General features: G+C 56.9%; 1 protein-coding gene across 1 annotated transcript in view; it reads left to right on the top strand.

Moving 5' to 3' along the window:
* The first annotated feature begins 9988 nt into the window (after nucleotides 1-9988).
* Nucleotides 9989-21743, top strand: part of SH3TC1 (SH3 domain and tetratricopeptide repeats 1) — a 55240-nt gene continuing 43485 nt past the window's right edge. Inside the window, exons 1-4 of the mRNA XM_011935446.1 lie at nucleotides 9989-10023; nucleotides 15395-15672; nucleotides 15787-15980; nucleotides 20342-20416. Coding sequence (XP_011790836.1) covers nucleotides 15578-15672; nucleotides 15787-15980; nucleotides 20342-20416 — 364 coding nt within the window. The 5' untranslated portion in view covers nucleotides 9989-10023; nucleotides 15395-15577. The remainder of the gene's footprint in view (nucleotides 10024-15394; nucleotides 15673-15786; nucleotides 15981-20341; nucleotides 20417-21743) is intronic.

The raw sequence follows: 21743 nt of genomic DNA, 5'->3' as shown, positions 1-21743 counted from the left end.
CTATGCCCAGCTAATTTTTGTATTTTTAGTAGAGACGGGGTTTCACCATGTTGGTCAGGCTGGTCTGGAACTCCTGACCTCATGATCCGCCCGCCTTGGTCTCCTTAAGTGCTGGGATTATAGGCGTGAGCCACGATGTCTGGCCCACTTGTCTTTATTTGTTGTCTTCTCTTCCGCTCCGAGTTTAGGTTCGTGTCGCCACCTGGTGATTGACTTGTCTGTGTGCACATTTGCACAGTTGCAGGCATGACCAGGGTGGAGCAGCGAAGCCAGGCCCTTGTACCATGTTTCAAGCCTATTTCACAGCAGAAGATGGCCTCAGCTTACAAACCACACTCATGACCAAATCTGTTGCCCCCTGTCTTGTATTATACTATTATAGAGAGTTTTCTTGGCATGTGGCCACACCCATTCACTGACTGCTGTCTGCTTTCCTGCTGTAAGGGCAAGGTTGTGACGGACCTGATGACTGGCAAAGCTAAACATGCTCCCTCCAGCCCTACCCAGAGCACGTTTGCCTCCCCTGTTCTGGAATGACCTTGGAGGCTCCTGCGTGCCTGTTTCTGCTGGACAGGACCAATGGGAGAGCCAGCAGCCTGCTGAAGTGGGGAGAGTGCGGGTAGCCTCTAGCCCCCAGGCCTCTGCATTCCTGAGAGTCACTTTTATGGCGTTGTAGATTAACCCCTTGGGGTGCAAACATGCTGGCCTCTCCTTGGCTGCCAGTGTCCATAGTCCCCTGAAGTGGCTGTGGGAGATTTTAGCACACTGCCTGCCAGGATCACAGTTGTTTGAGCTGACCCTGATCCCTGAGAAGCCCTTTACTCCCCTGCTTTGCCTGTTTCCTCTCCCTCCAAGTCTCAGCGCAGGTGCCTCCTCTTTCAGGAAGCCTTCCTAGATTTCACCCTCCTCTCTTTCCTCCCAGGCCTCCCTTTGCTGCTGCACCAACCGTGCTTTGCCATCCTGGTCTGTTTCCCCCGCTTGTCTGTGAGCTCCTCGTGTGAGCAGCCAAACCATGGGACAGGTGGGGTCCCAGAAGGCAGAGCTGGGATGGGGGTGCTGCCAACGCCAGTGGCAGGTGGGGCTCCAAGCTGCAAAAAGCAGCATTACTTGGAGGTGGAGAGTGGGACCGACCCTCAGAGGTGCAGTTTCCTGGGAGGGATGTAGTCCCGGGGACCCCTGCTTGTGTAGGGGCAGGTCCAGATCACCTTCTGAGCCTGAGACGATTCACTGCCGAGAACTGAAAATGCTCTGAGACAGTGTGATGAAGCCAGAAACCACCTGTGCCTTCCTATGACTGCAGCTGTCATCATTTGCTGCAGGATGCTGAAAAACACAAAGACGAAAGAGGTAGAAGGCAGGGCCTCTGCTCCCCAGCCAGCAACCCCCTCTCCCGCAACTTGAGTTGCACCCTGGGGCTCGGACCTCAGGGAGCCTGGTCAGCACACAGGGGCTGGCAGGAGCTGTCCTGGGACCTTCTGAGATGGATAATTAAAGAGGGGGGGAGGGCTAAAAGGCCACAGCTGAAGGGCGTGGCTGGGGGGGAGCTTATACAACTCTGTCACAGGTGGGTCAGATTTGGGCTTTCCTGAAGGAAGGACGCAGGAACAGGTCTGGTCGCTTCTTTGAGCGACCCAAGACAGTCACAGAAGTCTGAAGGCGCACTCGCTTTTCCCAGGTGGTGGTGGCCATGCCTGCTGCTTCTACGTGGGCTAGAAATTGTGTCCCTGGCACCTCGTCTGCCCAGACTCCAGAGCAGCCAAACCCCGGGATGGGAAGCACTTGCTGAAAACGAGCTTGTTCTGCCCTCAGGGAAAGCCTCTGGCCAGGGTGGCTTGTTTTGTTTTCTCTCCAAACTCGAACATACCTGTTCAGCAGCTTCCCAGCCCAGAGCGGGCCAGAAACGGGAAACAGCCTGGTGTAAAAGGTGGGTGACGAGATGGAGAGACTATCCCCTCACCCTGGCAATGAGTCACCTTGTCTTATAATTCAATAAAACACCAGCTGGTCCCAGAGATCAGGAAAGGGAGAGAGGAGGGTTGTTGCTTTCCAGAGCGTCCTCTCAAAGATTCACACTGGGGCTTGGAGCTCAAAGGAGTGGGTGATGCTTTCCCTGGAAAACCGCAGACTCTTGGGAAGGACTTGCTTCCTGCGGTTTCCGGGAATTGAGGGCACCACTGCCTTTGCCGCTCACTCACACCTTAGAGAGCCCCAGAGGGCGGTCAAGGGAGGGGTGAGTGTCCTGCATGTCCGTGTGAAGAGACCACCAACCAGGCTTTGTGTGAGCAACATGGCTGTTTATTTCACCTGGGTGCAGGCGGGCTGAGTCTGAAAAGAGCGAAGAGAGATAAGGGTGGGGCCGTTTTATAGGATTTGGGTAGGCAAAGGAAAATTACAGTCAAAGGGGGGTTCTCTGGCGGGCAGGAGTGGGGGTTACAAGGTGCTCAGTGGGGGAGCCTTTGAGCCAGGAAAAGGAATTTCACAAGATAATGTCATCGCTTAAGGCAAAGACCAGCCATTTTCACGTCTTTTGTGGTGGAATGTCATCGGTTAAGGTGGGGCAGGGCATTTGCACTTCAGGCCATCTGGGCGTATTCGTGCAAGTCACAGGGGATGCGATGGCTTGGCTTGGACTCAGAGGCCTGACATTCCTGCCTTCTTAATAAGAAAAATAAAACAAAGGTGTTGAAGTGTTGGGGTGGCGAAAATTTTTGCGGGGGGTGATATGGAGAGAGAATGGGCGATGTTTCTCAGGGCTGCTTCAAGCAGGATTAGGGGCGGTGTGGGAACCTAGAGTGGAAGAGATGAAGCTGAAGGAAGATTTGTGGTAAGGGGTGATATTGTGGGGTCGTTAAAAGAAACATTTGCCATATAGAATGATTGGTGATGGCCTGGATGCGGTTTTGTATGAATTGAAAAACGAAACGGAAGACACAAGGTAAGAGGAGGAGAAAAAACAGGTATTAAAGGACTAAGAATTGGGAGGACCTAGGACATCTAATTAGAGAGAGCCTAAGGGGGTTCTGCATAATTACTTGGTAAGTTTTTAGGCTCTAAGTTTTTGGGGTGCAGTCCAAGTTGGTCTGGTGTCTGGAATGAGACTGGGGCTTAATAAAAAGGAGAGTCCACGCAGGAGCTCAAATGGGCTGGAACCTGTAGCATTCTGAGGACAGGCCTGAATTCCGAGAAGGGAAAGTGGTAAAAGTATTGTCTCGTCGTTTTTAAGTTGGTGACCGAGCTTGGTGAGGTGTGTTTTTAAAAGACCATTAGTTCGTTCTACCTTTCCTGAAGATTGAGGACGGTAAAGGATATAAAGGTTTCACTGAATACCAAGATCCTGAGAAACTGCTTGGTGATTTGACTATTAAAGGCTGGTCCGTTATCAGACTGTATAGAGTTAGGAAGGCCAAACTGAGGAATTATGTCTGACAGAAGAGAAGAAATGACCACGGTGGCCTTCTCAGACCCTGTGGGAAAGGCCTCTACTTATCCAGTGAGTGTCTATCTAGACTTAGAGGTATTTTAGTTTTCTGACATGTAAGTCAAGTCAATGTGCCAGTCCTGGGCAGGGGCAAATCCCCGAGCTTGATGTGTAGGAAAGGGAGGGGCCCTGAACAATCCCTGAGGGGCAGTAGAATAGCAGATGGAACACTGAGAAGTGATCTCCTTGAGGATAGATTTCTAGGATGGAAAGGAAATGAGAGGTTCTAAGAGACGGGCTAGCGGCTTGTAACCTACATGGAAGAGGATATGAAATGACGACAGAATAGAATGGGCCTGTGAGACTGGAAGGAGATATTTTCCTTGGTCTAAGAACCTTTTGCCTTGTGTGGGAAGAGATTGATAGGTGGAGGTTTCAGCGGGGGAGGAAAACTGCCCTGAGGGATAGAAGTTGGAACGCTAGCTGCTTTTTTAGCTAACTTATCAGCATAAGCATTGTCCTGAGCGATGGGATCTGATGCCTTTTGATGGCTGCTTTTTTAGCTACCTTATCAGCATAAGCATTGTCCTGAGCGATGGTTGGGGGAAGAAAATAGACTTTGGAAGTTATGGGAACTGTAGAGAGTTGAGCATAGTTTGTGATTTTTAGGGCCTCTAACAGTATTAAAGCAGTGGCAGCCACTGCAGGCAGACATGAGGGCTAGGCTAAAACAGTAAGGTCATTTGGAGAGAAAGGCTACAGGACGCGGTCCCCGCTCTTGTATAAGAATTCTGTCCACACTAACCATGCCTAGGAAGGAAAGGAGTTGTTGTTTTGTAGAAGGGATTGGGGTTTGGGAGATTACCCGGACACTATCAGTAGGGAGAGTAAGTGTGTATTTATGAGAATTATGCCGAGATAGGTAACAGATGAGGAAGAAATTCGGGCTTGACTGAAGTAATGGGGGCTGTCCGTGAGGCCTTGCAGCAGTAGAGCCTAGGTAATTTGCTGAGCCTGATGGGTGTCAGGGTCAGTCTAAGTGAAAGCAAAAGAGAGGCTGGGATGAAGGGTGTAAAGGAATAGTAAAGAAAGTATGTTTGAGATCCAGAACAGAATACTGGGTTGTGGAGGGAGGTATTGAGGATAGGAGAGTAGTATATGGGTTGGGCACTACGCGGCGAATAGACGAGACAATTTGGTTGGTAAGGTGCAGATCTTGAACTAACCTGTAAGCCTTGTCTGGTTTTAGGACAGGTGAAATGGGGGAATTATAAGGGGAGTTTACAGGCTTTAAAAGGCCATGCTGTAGCAGATGAGTGATAACAGGCTTTAATCCTTTTAAAGCGTGCTGCGGGATGGGATACTGGTGTTGAGTGGGGTAAGGGTGATTAGGTTTTAATGAGATGGTAAGTGGTGACCAGTTGCCAAGGAGAAGTATCCTATGCTTGTGGGTTAAGGTGGGGGGATACGAGGGAGGAGGATGCAAAGGAGGCTTTGAACTGGGGGGAAAAGGCAGCAATGAGTTGTGGCTGTAGCCCAGGAATAGTCAGGGAAGCAGATAATTTAGTTAAAATGTCTTGGCCTAATAAGGGAGCTAGGCAGGTGGGGATAACTAAAAAGGAGTGCATAAAAGAATGTTGTCCAAGTTGGCACCAGAGTTGGGGAGTTTTAAGAGGTTTTAGAAGCTGGACCGTCAATACCTACAACAGTTATGGAGGCAAGGGAAGCAGGCCCTTGAAAAGAAGGTAATGTGGAGGGGGTAGCCTCCGTATTGATTAAGAAGGGGACGGAGTTACCCTCCACTGTAAGAGTTACCCAAAGCATCTGTGATGGTCCAGGAGGCTTCTGAGGCGATGGGGCAGTCAGCCGCTAAGCCAAGAACATCTGGGAAGGAGTCAGTCAGAGAGCCCTGGGCCAGAGCTCCAAGGGCTCTGGGAGTGGCTGCCAGGCGAGTTGGACAGTCTGGTTTCCAGTAGGGTCCCGCACAGATGGGACACGGCTTAGAAGGAATCCCGGGCTGCGGGCATTCCTTGATCCAATGGCCAGATTTCCGGCACTTGTAGCAAGCTCCTGGGGGAGGAGGTTCTGGAGGAACCCCTGGCAGCTGCGGTTCAGGCATTAGGGGTTGTGTGCTGGAGATGTGGCTTGGGCTCAGAGGCCTGACAGTGAGGATCACAGGTTTGGTGCTGGAAGGACTGGGATCCGGGCTGGTTCTGCTACATAGGAGCTGTGTGGCCCTGGGCAGGTCATGCCTCCTCTAGCCCCTCTGTGAATCAGTTCAGCGGGCATCAGGAGACACTCACCAGCAGGCATCAGGAGACAGTCAAGCTGGTGGGGCCATCAGCAAGCCCTATGTGATGACAATCCTTGTGAAGGGCTGAGCATCTTCTTGGCAAGTGACAGTTGGAATTTATTACAACCACATCAGGGAGCAAAACTCTTGAGCTGGAGGGTACTTAGAAATCTCCAAGCCCAACTCTACCATTTGCAAGATGGGGAGACTGAGGCCCAGAGGAGTGACAGATTGTCCTGGGAGAATTGAAGCCTGAGTTGGGGTTTGGACGGGCCCTCTGGCAGCAGGGCTGTGTGCGCTTCTGCCCCAGGATCTGCAGCCTCCAGGTGGGCCTGCTTGGAAAGCCCCCAGCCCTGAAGGCTCAGGCTCCTTCCTCCAGGAGGCCGTGGGTGTGCTGTGTGCAGTCAGGGTGCTCTGTGCAGTTGGGGAGGCTCTTGGAAAATTCCCCCGGCCTTGGGCCAGAAGTACAGCTGCAGAGACAAACAGGATACGGGGTCTCCAGCCACCGTGGGGGACAATGGCCAGGAGAGGAAATGTCTCCAGACCCGTGTATGGATGTAGAGCCCGTCCAGGGGCTTTTTTCAATGCAGCTTCCAGAAAAACAAACACAGGGGAAGCCAAGCATCTCTGGCCAGGAGGGGAGTGTTCTGCCCACTCCGGAGAAGGGGCAGAGGTGTGAGCAGGCTGGAGAACTGGGGGTACCCGCTTTGAGTCTCAGGTCACAGACGGGAAACTGAGGCCTGGAGGAGGAGGAGGAGGAGGTGCCACAGGCAGGCAGCAAGTTAACGCAGGTGGTCTTGGGCGCCCACTCCCCACTTCTCTCCACGGCCCCTTGGGGCCATCATCTGGGCAGGGGCACAGGCAGCCCCATCCGTGGTGGGGGCAACGCAGCCAGGGCACTGGTAGGAGGCACTGACCTCCCAGGGATGTCGGTTCTTCCCCACCTGCCTGTCGAGCGCAGCCCCTCTGTGCTCCTCGCTGGGCCAAGGCCACGGACAGAACTCGGCGTGGGCACAGAATCTCAGTGCAACTGAGCTGTGCACCTGTGCTTGGCTTGTTAGAGAAGTCCTCGAATCTAATTTAATCTTTATGATGACTCCGGGCACAGCCACAGAATCTCACATCCCCACCTGCCTGACCCCCAGGGCTACTCAGAGGAAGTGGCCACCCCATGAGGTTGTGTTGACAGATGTGTTGGACCCGAGGCGTGAATGTGAGCCCTGGTGGAGAAGACGCGCTGAGCAGGGGAGCGAGCCGCAGAGGCCATAGATGGCACTGGTGGAGGCGTAGGGAGAGGAAGACCTGGGGTGGGGGGTGATGTTGAGTGCTTCTGTGGGCATCCACAGGTTCTGGGCACTGGGGCAACAGATGCCTCAGGGGTGGCCGCTCACCCAGGAAAGCAGCCCAAATGGAGGAGAGGTGGGTACCCAGAGTTGCACCCATTCCACAGGGAAGGTGCCAGGAGAATCCAGCTCCCAAAGTGCTCTGGGCTTCGGCAGCGGGACCTTTGTGAAGGATGGAAGCATTACCCAGTCCCGAGACAGGAGGCAGAGGGAGCTGGACAGAGGCTCCCAGCTGGCGGGGGCTGGGCAGAATGAAAGTTGAGCTTTGGTGGGAGAAGGAAGGTGGGAGATGGGACCGGCAGTTGTCTGCAAGGAAGGGTGGGGTGCTGAGGGCTGGAGTCCAGGAGGGGCTTCAGGATGGGGTCCCCAGACCTTGTATCATCCATCCCCAAGGCCCAACGAAGGGGCCGGGAGGACACCATGGTGGAGGGACTGCAGGCTGCTGGGGTTGAGGGGCTGTGGTTGGGGGCCACTATTTCTAACCACTGTCCCAGGCCTGCATCACAGCTTATGTACTGTGCTGAGCCCAAAAGGTACGTCCACCCTGAACCTGTGAACCTGACCTTATTTGGAAAAAGAGTCTTTGCAGATGTAATTTCCTGAAGAGTCTGTAGATGAGATTGTTTTGTTTAAATTCTCACCCAAACAGAGATCATCTTGGGTTATTCAGGTGGACCCCAAATCCAGTGACAGGGCGCTTAGGAGAGACTGAAGAGGAGACGGACACGGAGGAGGAGGCGCCTGGGTGAAGACAAAGGCAGAGACTGGAGCAAGACAACCTCCAGCAGAACATACGTGGAGCTCCAGAGGCTGGAGCAGACAGGAAGAGGCCTCCCCTGGAGCCTCCAGAGGGAGTGGGGCCCTTCCCACAGCTTGATTGTGGACTTTTGGCCTCCAGAACTGTAAGAGATGACACTTCTGCTGTCTGGAGTCCCCAGTGTGTGGCACTTGGTTGTGGCAGCTCCACGAAACTGACAGAGTGACTGCCCCTGGATGAGGCTGGAGAGACCACCATTTTCCTCCTCAGACGAGCCGGGGCTGGGGAGCCGCGTCCCTGCCGGGAAGAAGAGCTGGTCTGGGAGCTGCTGCCCCTCTGCCTGTGGGTCAGACTTTCAGATTGCTGCCACTGGGGACTCTCTGAAAGTGTCCTTTGGTGCCTCTGAACCTCCCCCCGCCACCCGCCGTGTGCTCACCGAGCATGTTGGTGGCATGGAAGGTGGGGCCTGGCCAGACCGGGCCGGGGAGCCTGGAGGTTGGGCCCCTAAGGGGCTTGCGCCTCACGTGGGCCCTCCCCGAGGTCTTTTCGTCTTTTCGGGGCAGTGAGGGGATGTGCATGGGCATCTGCAGCTGCACCCCTGCTCCCAGGCCCTGGCCTCAGTGAGGAGGAGGGAGGGTGTGACTTTAGGGCTTGCCGTGCAGGATGCAGGGACTTGAGGCAAGCGGCACCCACCTTCCATGCCAGGACGGGAGGGTGAAGATGAAGGACGCAGATGTGGGCTGGGAGAGGCTTTGACCTGAGTAGCTCACCTGGGGTGGGAATTCGCAGCCTGGGGCAACTTCACCCCTAGGGGATCCATATCTGAGCTGTTTGGCTGTTCTGATTAGAGGAGGGGGCTACTGGCATCCAGTGGGTGGAGGCCAGGGACCAGCTAAAACCCTCCAGTGCACAGGACAGCCCCCTGCCCTGCAGCAAAGAAGGATGCGACCCCAAATGTCAGTAGTGCCTTGGTTGAAAAGCCCAGCCCTAAAGCCCTCAGGACCAGTCAGAACTGGTTCCATTCTTATCTTCTAGCTGGTCACTGGACTTGGGCATGTCACATTACCCCCTGAGACTTAGTTTTCCTATCTGTGAGATGGATACGTTACTATTTAACTTAGCGATTATTCTTGGTTTTATTAAACCAGGTGTGTGTAAAGCACCAACCTATCACAGCACAGGATGGAGGGATCCCTCCCATTCCCATTTCCTAGAGCTGGGCCGGAGCCAGCAGCCCACATCCACCACGCGGGTGCTCATACTCCTGTGTTGGCAAGGCCATTAGAGCAGGCAGACAGGCGGGGCCAGCAGAGTTCAGTTCTGCCTCTTGTCCGAGCTGACGTGAGCCCAGGCCAGGCTTCCTCAGCGGGCAGGGGTGAGATTCCGTGCTTCGGCCTTGGGTCCACCTGGCCAGGGAGGTTTCTGCTCTCAAACCTGGCTCAGGCCTGGAGCCAGTCGGGGGAGGTAAAGAGGTAGGCCCGTTGGGACAGGCCAGGTTAACCAGGAGAGCTTGCGGTGAGGAGGAGGGGGGGGCCCATCTCTTCCCCTAAGTGTTCCCATTGATGGAGCCAGTGGCCCCGACAGCACCCGGGCGGAGACGGAAGGAGCTGCATGTGAGCGTTTGTGTGCATATGTGTGCCTGTCTATGTGTGCACACACTTGTGCTCATGAGTCTGTGTGCCCATGCACATGTGTGTGAGTCTGCACATGTGTGTGGGTGTGCATGCATGTGTGTATGCAGGCATGCATATGTGTGTGTGTGTGCAGTAAGTAGAAGAGGAACAGAGAGCAGAGCTGAGGCTGGCAGGGCTGGAGGGTGGGTGGCTGGTGGACTTCCCCAATCCCAGCCTAGGCGGGGGACTGGGTGCCCCTGGCTTCTACTACAGAACCTGGGGGCTGGGCAGCGGGCAGGCAGGACAGGGCCTGGAGCCGGTCCAGGAAAGAGCTAATGATCAACCGGCTGCGGTGTCTGTGCAGCCGCACTGGGCCTGCCTCTCTGTCACCGGCCCTCAGGCACAGGGAGGAAGTAGGGCAGGAAGCAGGGGGCGGAGGCCGCTGTGCAGTCAGCCCGGCTGTGGGCGGCCCCTGCCTGCTCCGTCCAGCTGGAGACAGCCCTGCGGGGCCAGCCAGCGCTGGGCCAGGAGCGGCCACCTGGTGCCTGCGTGCTACGGTCCTGTGGGCCTGGGAGCTGCCCCCGAGGAGCACGCCGCAGGTACGGGGGGCTCCGGGGCAGGCGGGGTGTGGACTAGCCGAGCAGGCTGCTGTCTGCGGGTCTTGCCACAGTTGGATCTTTACACTTTCTTGAGGACTTTTCTGAGCTGTTTCGAAAGGGGGTGGAGCGAAACTGCGAGCTGGGGGCCTCGGGGAGGTCGGCGGCACCCTCAGCAGACCCCACTCAGAGCTCACAGGTACTGGCAGTGCCAATCCGCAGTGATTACGGGCAATGATTTCAGCTTTGACAAAGCACCCTGGCTTCTGGGACCTGGCCTGACCCCATGCTGACCTTTGGCGTGAGCAGCCCTGGGGGTCTGGGAGGAGAGCCAGCCTGTTGCTGGATTCCAAGTCCAGCGGGTCTTAGGTGTGACCCCAGCCCCCAGTTAGCTCGGGCCACACTGCCAGACCCACCAGGGCGAGCCCAGCGCCTCTAAGCCTCACCCGGCACCACGGTGGCTGGAACCAGCCACTCTGACGCTGCCACCTGGGTTTCTTTTCCAGCAACCAAATGGACCCGTGACTGGACTAGGGGCTCCAGCCTGAAAATTCCAGGGAGGGCCTGGGCCCAGCCTTCACCTGCAGGTGTGCCGGGGCGTGTGGTCCCGTGTGTGCACCACTGAGAGCCCCGTGGGCCTGTGCGTGATTCCCCGGGAGCCCCGGGAGCCCCGGGAGCCCCGCCCTGTCTGTGAAGCGGGAGTTTCCGACCTTTTGCCGTTGACGAGGCTCAAATGAGATGAATAGCAAAGTGACACTGGGGGGAGTTAGCGGCGTCGGCCAGGGCCGGGGGTGGCCTACGTGTGGGCCGGCCATTCAGGGTGTGGCCTCCCAGTGCCAGGCAGCGGGACCGCGGCTGAGCTTGTGGCTGGAGGCAAGGCTGGGCCCAAGTCAGGGTTAGGTTTAGGATGGGTATGCGGGGGCTGGGCTGAGACCGCCTGGGTTCAACCCCACCTGTGCTGCTTGGCTGTGTGACCTTGGGCAGGCAGAGTCACCGCAGCTGATGGCTCATTTGTGAAAGGGGCATGGTGGTGCCTCCCTCCTCCAGGTGAGCCAAGGATGCTGTGAGCACCCTGGACGGTCATAATTATGTGACTGTCGACACCGTTGTGACAGCGATGACAACTGTGTCCCGTGTCGGGTGCTGGGTCAGCGTTTTATGCATGGAGACATCACTCACTCTTCCAGCAACATGAGTGAGGATGGCCGCACAACACAGAAGAGGCAGGCAGGGCCCAGGAGTGCACGGGTGTGCCGATTTCCCGTGTTGCCAAAGCACATGACAGAGCCCTCTTGGTCATGTTCTCTCACAGCTCTGGAGGTCGGAATTCCGAACTCAAGGTGTCCCTCAGAAGGCTCCTGGGGCGGCTCCTCCCTGCCTCTTCCCGCTCCTTGTGGCTCCGGGTGCTCCTTGGCTGTGATTGCATCAGTCCACTCTCCACCCTGGTGGTCACATGGCCTCCTCTCCGGTTCCTCTGTGTGCCTGCGCATCTTCTCTTTTACTCACAGGGACACCAGGCACTGGATTTAGGGCCATCCTCATCTGGAACACCCTCATCTTAAGTGAAGGTCGCTTCATCTGCACAGACCATTTCCAAATAAGGCCCCATTCTGAGGTTCCCGTGGGCATGAATTTTGAAAGGACAGTGTCACCCCAGGATGCGAGGTGACAAGTCAACCCTCCAGAGGTGCTTGGTGGCATAGGTGAGGTCTCAATGGCCCTAGAAGTATTTGTTCAGTAACCGCCTGGCGAAAGCTTGGCCAAAGCTTCCCAAACCCGTTCAGGGCCGGCCCAGGCCCTCTCCCTCCTTCTTCCAGCCCACATTCACCAAACTCTGTGGACCAGGAGCACTGTCCCTTTAACCCACTCGACCCACTTGTGCGGTGTGCGTGCTCATTCTCATTTTCTGGCTCAGTAAATTGAGGCATGGAGAGGTCTCCCAGAAACCAGGGTTTGGCCCCACGTCTCCATGTTCTGGAGCCAAACTCCACCCTTCCCCTGGGGCTGGAGGCTGGCCTGGGGCTGGGGCCTGTTCTGACCCATCCAGGGCCCTCCAAGGGTTTGTCCTGATGATAAACTGAACAAACAGGATAAAGGCAGGAAGGAGACAGTCTCGCAGGCTGCTTGGTGGTCCCCCAGCTCGGTGAGCTGGCCCCTGGGAGCATCAACACCTACCCGTGGTTGGGGCCTCTGCTTGTGCGGTGGTGGCTGGGCCTGCAGGGCTGAGGGAGGGGACGCCGCGGAGATGGGACTCACTTCCTCATCGCCAGGTTCTGCACAGGAACCCCACGCTTAGGGTTGTAACAGCAGGTAGGAAATTCCCTGAGCCTGGGGAGCCTTCCTTTTCTCAGGAGACCGTCTCTGAGCACCGGCTGTGTGCCAGGCCCATAGAAGCCCTGGATGCCATTTCAAACAGGCCCGTTCCTAACCCAGGGGGAGGTGGGCTGGGAGGCAGGCAGGTGTCCCGGGCATCAGCTAGTGGATGCAGAAAGGCTGCTGGGACTCCTGCTCTGCTTACAGGGACATGAGACTTGGCTCCTGAGGGACAAAGAGGCAGAGATAGGAGGACGAGGACCCCGAGGTCAGGCGTTGGGAGCAAAAGACCCCCTAAACCAGGAAGCTCGCACACCAGGGAGTGGACTCCAGCGCTTTGTTGAGACCCCTCCATGTGCTTCCGGAGATGAGACTGGAAGACAGCCTGGCCTCGCAGGCAGGGGCTTCCTGGTGCTGCCACAGACCCGGGCCCGGTGGTGGGCACAGGTAGCCACAGGTACCAGGACCGCAGTTCTGCAAAGCAAGGAGGAGAAAGCAAAGTCTGAGGCTGGGCGAGGGCAGCCGGAGTGTCCCGCGCTGTCCCTGAAGGTGCCCAGAGCTCTCCAGGCGTGACCAGGGTCCCAGGACATGGGAACAGGGAGGGCGAAGGCCCCAGGCTGCACAAGGCATTTGATCAGTGAGGCCATGTTCCATGTCCGCAGTTCCACGCACGCTTCCTCCTTTGGAAAGCAAGTCTTACAGGCTGCACCCTGCTTCCACTCCTGGGCGAGCAGTTTCCCTGAAGGGTCTCTTGGGCACCTCTTGGCATCACATGTCTCTTGATTCACCATTCCCGGCCCCAGAGGTCCCAGTCGGTGCCCCTCAGAGGTGGTTAGGGGGTGGGAAGGATTTGGCCACAAACTGACCAGTCAGGTTACAGTTGGAGCAGGTGTGCAGGTGGGAGGGGGTGTGCCGGGGCCACTTCACAGCCAGGAGCTGTCGCCTCTGCAAGCCTTGCTGGCCCGGGGCTGGTCTGGCTGAGGCCCTGTGGTCTGAAGTCCCTAGGGAGCCTTCCCGGACTGTGAGATTCCCTCCCCGACCAGGGCTAGGGGACCCTCTCTGTGCCTCATAGAACCTGCCTCATGGAACCATCGCTATTCTGTCTAAATTCTCAACTTAGCAGATCTGCGTCTTCCTCCCTCTGTGTTCCCACTGGCCGGCTCAGAGCTGGCACAGCACAGGGGTGGGTGGTGGTGGTTGAAATCAAAGACTTTAGACAGTGGGCTTCTCCTGCCCCTGCTGTGCTGATGGAGCCCAAAGTGTGCCGTGAGCTGGGGCCTGGGAGGCCAGTTCTCAGGGTGACAGCCACAGCCATGGGGGCAGGGGTGATGGCTGGGCTTACATGACACCCACTTGTCCCTGCCTGCAGCCGACTCACCCCCCCATGAGGTTTTCCTCGTTCTGTACTAAATGTTACAGGGGAGCTGCCTCTTGGGGAGCAGCCTCTGTGAAGGGACCTGACGCCGCAGTGGTGGCCAGAGCCGAGAGCAATGCAGGGATGGAGGAGGTGCTCACGGGTGGGGAAAAGGCAGCAGGGATGGCAGCTGCAGTGTGTGCTTCTGCTTCGGTCTGATGGGTGTGCAGGTGTATGTGTGTGTGTGTGTGCACATGCGTGCACAGGCGGGAGAATTGCCTGACTCCTCAGAGCCTCGGTTTCCCCATCTGTGTACTGGGGAGGTAGGCCAAGTCATCTGGCAATGGGAGGTGTGCCAGTTGACACCCACTGTCCTGGGCGTCCTGAGGTCAGTCTTGACCACCTCTGGGTTTTCAGGCTCAGAGCCTTGGGGGAGGGCTGGGGGTGCTGGGGAAGGAAGCCGGGCTCTGTCTGTGCTTGATGTATGGTGAGATTTTCTGTGCTGCTGTCTGATGCAGGCTCAGCTGCCCCTGTTTGGGTGAAAAATTGAGGTGGGGAAGAAATAAGCCCAGCACTCCCGCAGCTCCTGCTTCTGATTTCCCCACCCCTGCGAGACATTCTGAGCAAACACTGGAACAGACTTTCCTACGTGTGGACTCGACCCCCTGCTCCTGGCTTGAAGCCCCCAGGGGTGCCTCTCTGCCTTTCCTGGGTGCTGGATGTCCCGGGCCTCCTGCCTCCCCTTCACAGCCGCGTCCTGTGTCCCTGACTGCAGACCCCACGCACCCCCAACAGCTGCCCGGTTTGCCTCCCAGTCCCCTGCCACATTCCCTGCCCAGAGACCAGGGTGGAAGTGGGAGATAGGGACAAGGACAGGAAGTTCTGGGGGTTGTCCTGGCCGCTGGGAGGCCCCAGCCTGGTGGGCCCATCAGGGCTCTGAGGCCCGGACAGAGGCCCTGGCAAGCCCTGGGTGCCTTGTCCCCCAGCGTCCACCACAAAAGGGGTGACGGGACAGAGGAGGCCAGACTTGCACTTTTGCCCCCAGACAGAGGTCAGAGGCGTAGCTGCCCCAGTTCTCCGTGCCCTGCCTGCAGAGGGGATGTTTGCTGGCCACTGGGGGGGACTTCAAGCCAAGAGCAAGGGGACGAGTCCACATGTAGCTGTCCCAGTGTTTGCTCAGAATGTCTTGTGGGGCGGGGAGATGGGAGGCAGGAGCTGCAGGGGATGCTGGCTTATTTCTTCCCTACCTCACATTTCACCAAGGAGGGGCAGCGGAGCCTGCGTTAGATCGCAGCAGGGAAAACCTTCTCACCACACATCAGGCACGGATGGAACCCCTTTTCCTCCCTCTGCATCCCCATCACTCCCCGAGGCTCTGGACTTGAAAACCGCCCTGGCCATGGCGTTCTGGAGGGGTAGGGTGGACCTTTCTCCACCCACAATCAGGGCACAGTGAGGCCCCCATGACCAAGCCCTCCCTGCAGGGACAGCAGGGTCCTGACTCTGCGCTTGCCATCCTCCCCTTTTGTCAGCCTCTCTGCCTGAGGCCGGAGCTGAGGAGGACATGGCTGACCCCACCCCTGTGGCCACAGCTGGGATTTGTCCCCTGCGTGCCTCAGTCCTGGCCCTGGCCGCCGTCCCCATGGGCCCTGCGCCTGCATGTGACGCCGTAAGGGGGACTCTGTGTCCTCCTGTGTCTTCTGGCAGGCGACGGAGCACTGTCCCGGGAGCACGGTCTGTCAGGCATGACGGCCCAGCAAAGAGGCAGTGACCGGCTCCTGAGGAGGGGCCCAAGGCACCCAGGGGCTCTGCCTCGACGGGGAAGGGGCCTCCAGGCAGAAAACCAGCGAGAGGAGGCCCCGTGGAGGAAGGGAGCACAGCACACCCGAGATGGGGCGGGAGGTACAGCAGCGGTGCGGGATCACGCCCACCACAATACCACGCACGGTCACCTGCTGCGGTGAGGGGCCCGCTGGGTCTGAAAGGTGCAGGCGCTCAGCAACGCTGGCATTCTCTCCTCTGGACCCCGGCTTTGGACACAGCCTCTGTGCTGGTTCTCGGGGGGCTGCCTCTCTTGACCACACCCACTCTGTCCACAGGGCCAGGCATGTGAGACCTCCGCGGGTCATGGAGAACCTCCCTGCTGTGATCACTGAGGAGCCAACCCCCATGGGGAGGGGTCCCTTGGGACCCTCAGGAGGGGGCAGCAGCCGGGACCATGTCTGGACCACGAGGCCCTCTGTGAGCTGGGAGAAAGCGGGGCCTGAGGAGGCCAAGGCGCCGGGGAGAGGCGGTGAGTCCATCCCGCCCACTTCTCCACCCCACCTACCCTGTCCATCCGTCCTTCACCGCCCTGTCCGCCTCCAGGCCTCCTGGGGTAAGGGCTGGGGCTGGGGTCTGCTCTCCATCACTTCTCGTTTCCTTCCCCTGTGTGTGTTTACTGGAGCCCCTGTGCCCGCTGAGTCACTCGAGAGGCCAGAGCCCAGCTCGTGTTTTTCCAGGGACAGGTCAGTGATAATAAAACTGGCAAAGAACGAGACAGGGGCATTTGAACCCACACGTTCAGAGACCATTCCAGAAACAGTCCGACGGGTTTGGCCTTGGAAACCCCTGAGAGTCCTCAGGATGAGGCATCCTCATTCCCCAGGAGGCACCCAAGGTGCAGAGAGAGAAGGGTCGGGCCAGGCCACCCTGCAGTCAGGGGCCGGGCCAGGACGCGTGCCCAGTCTCCTGAATCCCTGGGAAACCTGAAGGGTAGTCTAGGTGATCTCCAGGATCCCATCTGACCCCTCATCCTGAGATCCTGAAGGGGAGGAGGGGAGAGGCAGGGGACACCAAGGCCTGCATGCCTCTCCCGGGCCGGAGACTGTGACCCCTCCCTGGGCCACCTCCTCCCAGTGTCCAGCCTCAGCCTGGTCTCCTCTTAGCTGCCCATGTCCCTGTCTCGGGACTCCAGGGCTTGGCACATGGTAGGTGCCCCATCACTGTTCAAGGGATTGATGAACGAAGGATGTGTTTGGACGTGGAAACCTCAGATGCTGTCGCCTGGCTCACAGCTGGGTGTGGGAGTGTTTTATACCTGCAATCCTGCCCTCCCGCCTGAGGGCGGAGATGGGAAGGGGTCGATGGCTTCCTGCCCTGAATCACAAAGGGGAAGTAAGTGGTCTGCAGGCACCGGCATGCCCTGCCAGGAAGGGCGGCTCAGAGGTTTGGGGCGGGGCCTGGGCCTGGGGAGCCCACCAGGCCTCGGAATCACATTCCCTCCAGGGCAGGCCTCACGGAAAGGAAGGGTCTGGGCCGTGCCCAGGGCCATGAGTGCACAGAGCAGGAGGGCCCTGGCCAGCCTCCCACAGAGCCGCGGGGCCCAGGGAGGAGCTGGGAGCTTCTGGGAATGGGAGTGGCGCGAGTTGGAAGCCTTTGCCCTGAGTGGCTGGGTGTTTCTTCCTCCAGAGGCTCAGCAAAGCACTGTGGCATCGCCTCTGCCTGGAGCGAATCTCTATGGGCCCAGCGGAGGGGAGCTGAGGAAACTCTGCCTGCTTAGGAGGCTGGATGGGCCGAGGAAAAGCTGGCTTGGGGTGGGGCTCCTCAGCTCCTTCCCCTCCTCGTCTTCTCTGGGCAATTTCAGATAGACATCAAAGGTGGCAAGAAATAGTGCAGATAATTCCATTTGCCCACACCCAGATTCCTTGAATGTTCACATTTTATGACTTTTACTTTGTGTGTGTACTGGTGTGTGTGTGTGTGTGGTGTGTCTGTGTGTGTCTGTGTGTGTGTGATTTTCTTCTGATCCTTTTGGGAGTAAATGGCAGATATGATGCCCCTTCATCCTAAAAGGTGTCCGTATTTCCTAAAACCAGGACGTTCTCTTACATAACCGCATTGTGATTATTTCAGTGTTCATTTCCTGGTTTTAATAACACCATCACCTCATCTATAGGGATCATTCAGATCTTGCCATTTATCCCAATAATATCCTTTAAAAGCAAAAAAAAAATATGTATATATATTCCTGGGTCACACCTTGTATTCTGACGCGACCTCTCTGAGGTACCTTTTAATCTGGAGGCTGCTGTTTTGAAGATACAGTTTGGATCTTTGTAGAATGTCCCTCGATTCGAGTGCAGCTAATATTTCTTCACAGTCACATTAGGGATTTGGGCAGGAATCCCGCAGAAGCAGTGTTTCTTCAGTGCAGACAATGTCCATTAGTCTCTGGCTGGTGATGCTAATTTTGGTCCCTTGGGGAAGGGGCGGCTGCCAGTTCTCCGCACTGCACGGTTATTTTTCTCCCCTCCGCAGTTATTAAGTAACTGGGGGGACGACACTCTGAAACTGCGTGACTATCCTGTTCCTTGTCAAACTCCTGAAGTTCTACTGTCTCATCATGGGCTGGCCTGGCTGAAATAGTCCTTGCGACAGAGGCTGCCAGGCGGTGACTGTCTAATGAGGCAAGCCTTCTCCATTCAGCAATCAGTTTTCAACTGTAAGGAAGAGCTGTTCCGCTCCCCAGGTATCCACTGATTTAATTCAGCTTAGGCTCACACATCTTTAATTGAGTCTCCGGACTGTATATATCATTAGCTATTTCGTCATTCAGATCACCCTAGATTTGGGTTTTCCATATGTCTACATCACTCAGTGGGTGCGTCCTCGCTTTCTGGGACATGAGATGTTCCGGGCTCATGCTGTACTTTCCCTGCCACAGCCCTGGGATCGGCGGGGTCTCCAGGGAGCCCTGGCTTCTGAACTGGAGGATGATGTTTAGAAGCTGTTGGGCCGGACACCTATCAACTTCAACAGGGACAGCACCTTGTTCGAGAGGCTGAAGAGGACACCCAGAGCCGGCGACCATGACATAGGGTTGATTGAGAGGACTTCCATACAGGGTGGTTCAACAGTGGCGGGCTGGACAGGCCCCCTGTAAAAAAGCATGCAGTTGATATAGCATTTTCCCTTAGCACCCTCCTTCTACCATCCTCCACCTGGCAACCCTCATCCAACCCTTCCAAACAAAGGGGCAGGATCTGCATGGCCTGCATTCCGTGCGATGAGCCAGGGGCTCAGATCTTCTTCACACGGGGAGTGAATCTCCAGGCTGGCTGCTGCTGGATTCTGTAGCATGAAAGTCTGAGCACACGTTCTTTTTAGCCCACGGGGGCATCCACGGGGTGTGTTTCGGTTACAGCTGCCAGGTGCATCAACCAACGGAGCCGAGATCTGAGCAAGACACGCTTCTTTCCATTTGAGACATTTCTCTTTTGTTTTTGAGACAACGTCTCACTCTGTCGCCCAGGCTGGAGTGCAATGTTGCGATCTCGACTCACTACAACCTCCGCCTCCCGGGTTCAAGTGATTCTCCTGCCTCAGCCTCCTGAGTAACTGGGACTACAGGCATGCGCCACCCTGCCTGGCTAATTTTTCTATTTTTAGTAGAGATGGGGTTTACCATGTTGGCCAGGCTGGTCTCGAACTCCTGACCTCGTGATCCACCTGCCTCAGCCTCCCAAAGTGCTGGGATTATAGGCGTGAGCCACTGCGCCCGGCTCGTTTGAGATATTTCTGAGTCCTCACTGCATGCCTAGCTCTGGGCTTAGGCTGGGGCTGCAGAGTAAGTGAGGCCTAAGAATGGGCTCTGGCCACACAGGGCAAGCACACACCACTGCAGGTGGTCAGCAAATGCTGGTGTGAAGTGAACACTATCACTTGGGCGATGCAAGGCCCAAGACCACTGTGGCTGAGCTGCGCCCAGGGCTCCGAGCGAGACGTCTAGGAGGCTGTGAAGACTGGCCACACGGAAGTTCACTACGCTCTGCTGCAGTGGCAGATTTTCCTAATCAGATCCCCCTGAATCCTGAGGCCTGGATAGAGAAACTGCGCAGGACAAAGATGAAGTGCCCAGGCCAAAATGCAAACTCTGCAGGACCAATGGCCAGAGGGGTGACTCCCAGCAGGGAACCGAGCAGCCAGTAGGGGTCCATGTCCCGGCTCCCACCTGCACAAGCTGTGAGGCTGAGCCCATCTGTGGGCGGCAAGATAAAGTCCCCCAAAAATGCCCATGTCGTTATGCCCAGGACCTATGCCTGCATTACCTCATCCAGTGAAAAGGACTTTGCAGATGTCATCAAAGGCAAGGATCTCGAGATGGAGAGAGGACCCCGGATGCTCCGATGGGCCCTCCATGGAATCACAGGGCCTTTGTAGGAGGAAGGCAGGAGGGAGAGGCAGAAAAGGAGATGCAGTGACAAAGCGGAAGTAGAAGTGGCGGCCACAAGCCGAGGGACATGTGCGGCCTCTTGAGGGCGAGGAGTGGATTCTCCCCAGAGCCCCTGGGAGGAACAGGGCCCTGTCCACACGCTCACTTTAGCTCTGTGAGGCCCATTGGAACTTCAGAGCAGCGGGGTCCTACGGGTCGTGGTCGTGTGGTCTTAATCTTCTGAGTGTGGGGCAGCTTGTCACAGCACACTAGGAAATGCAGGCAGCTTCCCTCCTTGCTGGGCTCTGGGGAGACTGGAGGAAGGCAGCTATGGGAAAGGTGGCTTGTGCGGGACAGAACTCACCTCTTTTCTTGCAGAAAGACCTGGAGTGTTTGGTGCCTTCAGGGGAGCCAGGCATTTGCTTGGTCTCCCCTAATCCTGGGAACCTGCTGTGTTGCAGACGAGGCTTCTGCCGCTCGTGTGGCTGGGCCGGCCGCTGGGACCCCTCCCTGGCAGATGGGGGCTTATCGCACAGGTAAACATCCTGTGCCCCACACAGGGCTTCAGGTTCAAATCTGGGCTGTGGCGCTTCCTGGGCATCCAAGAGTCTAACCCAGGGCTTCTCAACGTGTGGCCTCAGACTTCCCGCCTTAAAATCACTGTAGGAATAGAAAGAGGGGCTTGTTAAATGCGGATGCCCAGGTCCTGCACCCAGAGGGGGACATAGCCCCTGGGGGCTCCCTTAGGCTTCCCTGTATGCATCTGAACAAACAGGGGACATGGGTCCTGGGGGCTCCGTGGGTGACACCGTGGGGAAGGGCTTTGCAGGTGCCATATGGTAAGAAGTAGGTGAAAGTACCCTCTGCGTTGTGGAGCGAGGCGTCCAGGCACAGGCTTCCCAGGGATGGGATCTCCGCAGGGCATGGGTGGAGGGAGGCAGCCCTGGGCTGGGGAGCAGAGCCCACAGAGGGGGCCCAGGAAGTTGTGGGCTGTGGAGGTGTTAAAAAGCCCCTTACCCTGGAGACCCCCCGACCCCCAGCTGGGGAGGAATGGAGACCCCAGCATCCATGTTGGCTTTTCACCTTTGCTGTGATGCCCGACTGTCTCTGACTTTCCTTTTGTGTGGTCAGCACTGCTGGTGGCCACTTGGGATGACCAGGATGCGTTAGGCAATAGGATAGGTTATTTAGAATTTGAAAATGCAGGCCGGGTGCGGTGGCTCATGCCTGTAATCCCAGCACTTTGGGAGGCTGAGGCAGGTGGATCACTTGAGTTCAGGAGTTCAAGATCAGCCTGGCCCGTATGGAGAAACCCCATCTCTACTAAAAATACAAAAATTAGCTGGCACACGCCTGTAATCCCAGCTACCTGGAGGCTGAGGCAGAAGAATCACTTGACCCCAGGAGGCAGAGGTTGCAGTGAGCCGAGATCGCGCCATTGCACTCCAGCCTGGGCAACAGAGCGAGACTCTGTTCTGAAAAAAACAACAACAAAGGGATAATGCAATGCCCACCCTCTTATGGGAGCAGGAACTTCAGGCCATCGCAGCTCAGGAACCACTGTGGAATGATGGGCTGGTGTCTCCTGTTGGGGGAGTGGATTTCAGGTTGTGTCCAGATTGGCCCTTCCCCCATAGCGGGTGAGGGTGTGTACTCAAGGGTCCCCAGCAGAAAACTCTCAGGCAGGTGCTTCAGGGTTATTCAAAGGTGTGAGAATCCATCTCTGCCTCTGTCTCATTTCCGTCTGTCTCTCCAGCTTTCCCTCCCTCTCTCCCTCCCATTTTCTCCCCTCTCCCTCCCTCTCTCCCTCCTGGTTTCTCCCCCCTCCCTCCCTCTCCCCCTCCCATTTTCTTCCCTCTCCTG

Source organism: Colobus angolensis, unplaced genomic scaffold (genome assembly GCF_000951035.1).
Source record: "Colobus angolensis palliatus isolate OR3802 unplaced genomic scaffold, Cang.pa_1.0 Scaffold143, whole genome shotgun sequence".
Classification (NCBI taxonomy): domain Eukaryota; kingdom Metazoa; phylum Chordata; class Mammalia; order Primates; family Cercopithecidae; genus Colobus; species Colobus angolensis.
The sequence above is the reverse complement of the archived record's forward strand: the minus strand, read 5'-3'. Positions and strand labels throughout refer to the sequence as shown.